Here is a 7,576-nt window from a genome sequence, read left to right as displayed (position 1 = left end):
TTTCTTCCTTTTGTAGTAGTGTTGTTACAGATGTAACATCTATTAATCCTAATAATCCGTTGTTATAATTACTACTCTACCTTCTGTAGTCATTTCCTTAGTCCAATTCAACTTTGCCTCCACCCAGTTCCTTTATGCTGTAATTGACAAACATATTTCTATATGCTATAGCCTCAACAATACATCATATACATATTATCTTACATAATTGGTGTTTAAATAAGTTATAAGAAAAAACAAGATATGCATTTATACTGTCATATTTAATAGATATATGTAAAATATTACAGAGATATAGAGATTATATCTATATATATTTACATATTTACATACATTTATAATATCACATTTTTGTACTTTACCACTGTTCTTTCCTTTTTGTGCGTGTGGATTCAAATTATCATCTGAGGTAACTTACTTTCAACCTAAAGAAATTTCTTTAGTAGTTTTTGTAAGATAGGTCTGCTGGCAAAAAATTTTCTTTGTTTTTGTTCACCTGAGATAATCTTTATTAAAAAAAAAATTCATTTTTTTAAAGATAGTTTTGCTGAATATTAGACTCTTACTTGATGGATATTTTCTTCAACCATTTTGAATATGTTATCCAACTGTCTTAGAGCCTCCTTTGTCTTTGTTGAGAAGTCTGTTGTTCATATTAGGCTTCCCTTGTAGGTAAAAAATCTTTTTTACTTGCTGATTTCAAGATTTTCTCCTTGTCTTTGCCTTTCATCCTTTTTACTATGATGTGTCTATTTGTGAAGCTCTTTGTATTTATTCTGTCTAAAGTTTGAGTTTCCTACATGTGTAGTTTTTTAAACAAATTTACGAAGTTGAAATTTCAGCCATTCTTTCTTTGAAAATGTTTTTCTGATTTTTCTCTCTCCTCTCCTTCAGCACTTACCTTCCATGTGTGTTGGTGTGTTTAATAGTGCTCCACACTTTTCTGAGTCTCTGTTCATTTTTCTTCATTTTTTCTCTTCCTCTGTTTTTCAGCTTGCTTAATTGATATCAATCTATCTTAAAGATTGCTATTTTTTTCTGCTAGTTCAAAACTACTATTCAGCCCCACTAATAAAATCTTCATTTCAGTTATTGTACATTTTGACTGCTGCGGGACTTCCATTTGGCTCTTTTTTATACATTCTTTTTATTGAGATTCCCCATCTGTCATGACAGTCTCACGGTACTTTCCTTTACTTCTCTAATCATGCTTTCTCTTAGTTTTGTGAAAATATTTTCAATGGCTGCTTTGAGGTCTTTTCAATGAAGGCTGACATCACATTGTTCTCACAGGTAGCTTCTGTTACCTGATTTTTTCCTCAAATGTGGATCATACTTTCTTTTCATGGTTCATACATTTTGTTGGAATAGGGACATTTTAGATAATTTATTGTAACAATTCAGGGTACTAGTCTCCCCTAATGGGGCTGGTTATTGGTATTTACTTGTTTATTTGCTTAGTTCCCACAATCACTGAGAACTGTCAGTAGTATTCGAAGATTTTATTCTTTCCCTGACCTCATTCAGCTGTTTTATATATACTATTTTTAAAATATTTTACATATACATATTTCTTTTTTTCTGTTTTGATTTTTTAAACATTTTATTCCATACACATTAGGCTTTCAAAGAAAATGTTTTAAATGTGTTTGATAAGATACAAAATATTGTTCAAACTAGTCTCAAAATTAATTGCAGTTATCTCAATGTGCCATTTCTTGAATACTGCAGACTTTACTTGCTAATATAGAGTGTGGCCATGCAGAACTTACCAGCTAATATACAGTGCACCCGTATTAATCTACCAAATTCCACGTTTTTGTGTCTATCTGTGAAGTTTCTACTGATCTGTTCATTCCAACATTACTATCATATTGCTTTAGAATTCTTAATATTTGATAGTGCAAGCATCACCCTGTTACTCTTTTATTCAACGTTTTTCTAGCTTACCTACATGCTTATTTTTAGATGAAATTTAGACCACTTTCCTTTCTCAAAAACCCAGTTATAATTTTGATATCCAGTAAACTTTCTATTAATTCAAAAGAATATATAGTTTGGTGACATTTCTCTTCATATTGGAAACCTTGATATGTTTGTCAATTTATTTAATTTTTAATTTATGCCTCACTGGAGAAATCTGAAGGTTTTGCCCGATTCTTGTTAACATCTCAGTGCCATGATTTATTTGTTGATAGTGGGGATGAGATAGTTTTGCATTGTACTTTAACATTTTTCCTGATTCTCGTTAAATACAACAACAAGAGGCAACATTTCTGAGTGCTAATTGCATACCTGCTCCTTGTGTTAAGCACTTTATTACTTAATTTTGCCCCACCCCATAAAACTCATGTTTCGCATATAGAAACTGTGTCTTCAAGAACTCTGGTACTCTGCCTGAGGTTTCACAGCAAGTAAGTGGCAGTGCTTACTATCTTACTAGCTGGGAAAGACTTGATTTCAAGAATTCTGAACTCTAATAGTATTCTGGTTGATAGTCCTACTTTTTCCAGATAGATCATCGTATCAACAAATAATCATTGTTCCTACTCCTTTCAAATATTTTTATTTTCTTCCTTTTATTTTTGAACTACTTCTTGTACTGCATATATCTGTATTAAACATTATTTTAAAACATACACATATAAGATAACATACTACTCACTAAACACTTCAAGAATAGCGTAAGATGACAGGATTGAAAATAGGAATTACACATTATTCCTTTAACATTGAGTATACCAGCTTTGAAGTTGCTGAAATAATTATATCACATAAAAACTTTTTTTTCTACTTTCTTATTTTCAAAAACTATAAAATTGGGTTTAAGATATTCTTAATTCTAAGAAATGTTGATTTTGCTTATCTTCATGTTTTTATTCAAGTAAGGGCATTTGGTAAACATCTGTTGGTGTTAATGTTGCAGAGAGTTGGGGAAATGGAGGGAGCCAACCAGACTGAAGGTTCAGAGTTCCTTCTCCTGGGGATGTCAGAGAGTCCTAAGCAGCAGCGGATCCTGTTTTGGATGTTCCTGTCCATGTACCTGGTCACAGTGGTGGGAAATGCGCTCATCATCCTGGCCATCAGCTCTGATTCCCGCCTGCACACCCCCATGTACTTCTTCCTGGCCAACCTCTCCTTCACTGACCTCTTCTTTGTCACCAACACAATCCCCAAGATGCTGGTGAACCTCCAGTCCCAGAACAAAGCCATCTCCTATGCAGGGTGTCTGACACAGCTCTACTTCCTGGTCTCCTTGGTGGCCCTGGACAACCTCATCCTGGCTGTGATGGCGTATGACCGCTATGTGGCCATCTGCTGCCCCCTCCACTACACCACAGCCATGAGCCCTAAGCTCTGTATCTTACTCCTTTCCTTGTGTTGGGTCTTATCTGTGCTCTATGGCCTCATACACACCTTCCTCATGACCACGGTGACCTTCTGTGGCTCACGAAAAATCCACTACATCTTCTGTGAGATGTATGTGTTGCTGAGGCTGGCATGTTCCGACACTCAGATTAATCACACAGTGCTGATTGCCACAGGCTGCTTTATCTTCCTCATTCCCTTTGGATTCATGATCATTTCCTATGTGTTGATTGTCAGAGCCATCCTCAGAATACCCTCAGTCTCTAAGAAATACAAAGCCTTCTCCACTTGTGCCTCCCATTTGGGTGTGGTCTCCCTCTTCTATGGGACACTTTGTATGGTATACCTGAAGCCCCTCCATACCTACTCTGTGAAGGACTCAGTAGCCACAGTGATGTATGCTGTGGTGACACCCATGATGAACCCCTTCATCTACAGCTTGAGGAACAAGGACATGCATGGGGCTCTGGGAAGACTCCTAGATAAACATTTTCAGAGGCTGACATGAGGGCAATTTGGAAAGACAGCATTAAAGTGGAGACTGGGAATATCCTTCATCCTATATAAGGGATTGTCCTATGTGCTACACAGCAGTGGTTGGGACATAGCTCCAGTTCAGAGAGAGCATGTGTGTGTGTGTGTATGTGTATGTGTGTGTGTGTGTGTGTGTGTGTGTGTATATATGGTGATAAAAAAGACTTATTTGTAACGTGGTGTCCCCCAGGTCTCATCAGCCTTGGCCGTAAACAAGGTCACATTAACACCAACACTAGAATGTTGCAGGGTCAAATTCTTCGATGTACTTGACTATAGGGACACATTCTTGGCCTTATCTGACTATATCTAGTTTAAACCTAGAGGTGTCTCTCACCTAGCACACATCCAAAGTACAGAAAGTAAAAAGTAGCTGATAAGAAACTTAGTGACTTGGTTGTGGTGGTTTGAAAGAGACTGCAATCATATATAGTTGAATCAGCTGAGCCAGCACGTGACATAGACCTTGACAGGTGGAGTTCAATTCATTTGACATTCATACAGTCATTCATCAACTTATTCTATTCATAATGACTGTCTACAGAGGCCTCAAACTGAGTTACAAACATAAAGTCATAATCTACTAGGGGAAGTACATAAATTTACATTAAACATAAATGGACCTAACTCATCAATTAAAAGGTAATGTTCAACATACTGATTAAAAAATAAAATATAGATAGATGTATTTAAAGAGACACACTGAAAGCACAGGAATATACAAAGCTTGAAATTAAAAAGCGAAACAGACGTATTTGGAGAATACAATATTTTAAGTGAAATATTGCTGCAATAACATCAGGTAATAGAGACTTCAAAACAGAGGTGAAAGGAGTGATGTCAACAAGATGGTGGAACAGACAGTTACATCTCTCATCTACCAACATACAGACTAATTTATCAACCATCCACAGATGAAAATACCTTTGTGAGAGTTCCAGAATCCAACTCAAAGTTTACAACACCCTGGTAATGTACAGAAGTAGAAAAAACGCTCTATTGAACATCGTAGAAAAAACTCTTGTCACAATACCTGAATCACTTCTCACCCAAGCCAGCACAGAGTAGTAGGAGAGAGATCCCCTCATCTCATGAGTTCTTCCATAAGTAAAAAAGAAAATAAAACATATTTACAACTTCCCCTGCCTTTCAGGATGCTAACCAAGAGCACCACTTCTGTCATGCCTCACCAAGAATACTGAGGGAATCTACATGGCCAGACCCCTCTGATTAGCTAAGAACAGGAAAAAAATAAGAAAATGGTTGGGAGCTCTTAATAGTCAGTGTGTGTATTTCAACAACTCGGACTTGCACCCTATAGCAGGCCTGTGCATGGTGCCCAGAAGCTGGCCCATCCACCCACATCCTCAAGCACCAGGTCTGCCTGCCCATAGACCCTGCCAACTGTCCAGCCCAGAATATCTGGCTAAGCTGACTGGTGAAGAAGAGTTCCTATCAAGTTGGACTTTCCCTATCAAAACCAGCCTGTAAAGACTAAAAGAGATGACTGCTTCTTCAAATGTGCAAACACAAATGTGAAGCTACAGAAAACACAAGGAATCAAGGAAACAGCAACACCAAGGGAACAAAATAAAGCTTCAGTAACCATCAAAGAAATGGAGAACTGTGAACTGCCTGACAAAGAGTTCAAGTCATCATTTGAAGAAACTTGGTGACCCACAAAAAAACACAGTTAAACTACTAAACAAAATCAGGAAATCAGTATATAAATAAGATGTAAATTTCAACAAACAGAAACCACAAAAAAGAAATAGTAATTCTGAAGCTGAATAATACAATGACTAAACTGTAAAAAACTCAAAAGAAAGCTTCAGCAGCAGATTTGAAGAAACAGAAGAATTAGCTACTCAAAAACAGGTCATCTGAAATTTTTTAGTAAGAGAAACAAATGGAAAAAGAGTGAAGAAAGCCTATGGGACTTATGGGACCCATAAAACAAATACACACATTATGGAAGTATCAGAAGGAGAAGTGAAAGAAAAGGAGGCAGAAAACTTATTTTTTTAAAAATGGCTATTCACAGAAGCCACCACAGGCAGGAAGACAAGACACCTGAAAGTGCTGCTTGCTTTCTCAGCGGGGAGACTTGCAGCCTGGAACAAGTTCAGCCCTGCTCACCGGCTGCCTGGAAATGAATTCAGCACTGTTAGGGGTAGGGCACACTGGGAGTGAGACCGGCCATTTGGACTGCATGGGAGCTGGGTGAGGCCTATCACTGCTGGCTTTCCACCACTTCCCTGGCAACCTGTATGACACAGCAGAGGCAGCCATAATCCCCTGGGAACACAACCTCATTGGCTTGAGAACCACACCCCCACCCCTCACAGTGGCCACAGCAAGCTCAACCCAAGGAGAGTCTGAGCTCAGACATGCCTAACCCTGCCCCAACCTGATGGTCTTTCTTTACCCACCCTGGTAGCCAGAGACAAAGGACATAATCTTTTGGGGGCTCTATGATCCCACTCACCACCTGAGAAATTGGAATGCTTATCCAGGTAACCTTAGGGCAAGTTTGTGTCCCCCCTATACTACCACAGCTGGTGCACTCTTGAAAGGACCACCTCCTGGCTGGAGGCCAACTAGCACACTAAACAAAACTTCAACCAAGGACCACAGACTCTTAGATAAACACTTGGACCATGAGAGTCCACTTTACTCCACTGCTACCTTCACTGGACCAGGTGCTGTTATCCATGCCTGAGGGACTGAAGACAGATCACATCACAGGATTTTTCACAGACACCCTCCCAGCACCAGCTCAGAGCGCAGTAGCTCTGTTGGGTGGCTAGACTGGAAGAGAAATAACAATCATTGCAGTTTGGCTCTCAGGAAGCCCCATCCTTAGGGGAAGGGGTATAGTACCATATTAAGGGGGGATCCCGTGGACAAAAAGAAGCTGATAAGCAGTTTTTGAGCCCCAGATCTTCCTTCTGACATAGTCTACCCAAATGAGAAGGAACCAGAAAAACAAATCTGGTAATATAACAAAACAAAGTTCTTTAACACCCTAAAAGATCACACTAGCTCACCAGCAATGGATCCAAGCCAAGAAGAAATCTCTGAATTGCCAGAAAAAGAATTCAGAAAGTTGAGTATTAAGCTAATCAAGGAGGTGCCAGAGAAAGATGAAATCCAACTTAAAGAAAAAAAAAAAAGATACAGGATATGAAGGATATGAAAGGAAAAGTCTTCAGTGAAATAGATAGCATAAATGAAAAACAATCACAACTTCTGGAAATGAAAGACACATTTAGAGAGATGGAAAATGCACTGGAATGTCCCAGCAATAGAAGCAAACAAGTAGAAGAAAGAACTTCAGAGCTCAAAGACAAGGCTTTCGAATTAGCCCAATTCATCGAAGACAAAGAAAAAAGAATTTAAAAAATGAACAAAGCCTCCAAGAAGTTTGTGATTATGTTAAATGGCCAAACCTAAGAATAACTGGTGTTCCCAAGGAAGAAGAGGAATCTAAGTTTCAAGAACACATTTGAGGGAATAACTGAGGAAAGCTTCCCCGGCCTTGCAAGAGATTTAGACATCCAGATACAAGAAGCTGAAAGAACTCCTGGGAAATTCATCACAAAAAGATCATCACCTAGGCACATAGTCATCAGGTTATCTAAAGTCAAGATGAAGGAAAGAATCTTAAGAG

General features: G+C 38.4%; 1 protein-coding gene across 1 annotated transcript; it reads left to right on the top strand.

Annotated features, from left to right (window-relative positions):
- Positions 1–2,917: 2,917 nt before the first annotated feature.
- LOC105554660 (olfactory receptor 1D2) lies at positions 2,918–3,877 on the top strand. The gene has a single exon (XM_012001215.1). The coding sequence runs from the start codon at positions 2,918–2,920 to the stop codon at positions 3,875–3,877; it is 960 nt and encodes a 319-aa protein (XP_011856605.1).
- Positions 3,878–7,576: the final 3,699 nt, after the last annotated feature.

Source organism: Mandrillus leucophaeus, unplaced genomic scaffold, assembly GCF_000951045.1.
Source record: "Mandrillus leucophaeus isolate KB7577 unplaced genomic scaffold, Mleu.le_1.0 Scaffold653, whole genome shotgun sequence".
Taxonomy (NCBI): domain Eukaryota; kingdom Metazoa; phylum Chordata; class Mammalia; order Primates; family Cercopithecidae; genus Mandrillus; species Mandrillus leucophaeus.
The sequence above is the reverse complement of the archived record's forward strand: the minus strand, read 5'-3'. Positions and strand labels throughout refer to the sequence as shown.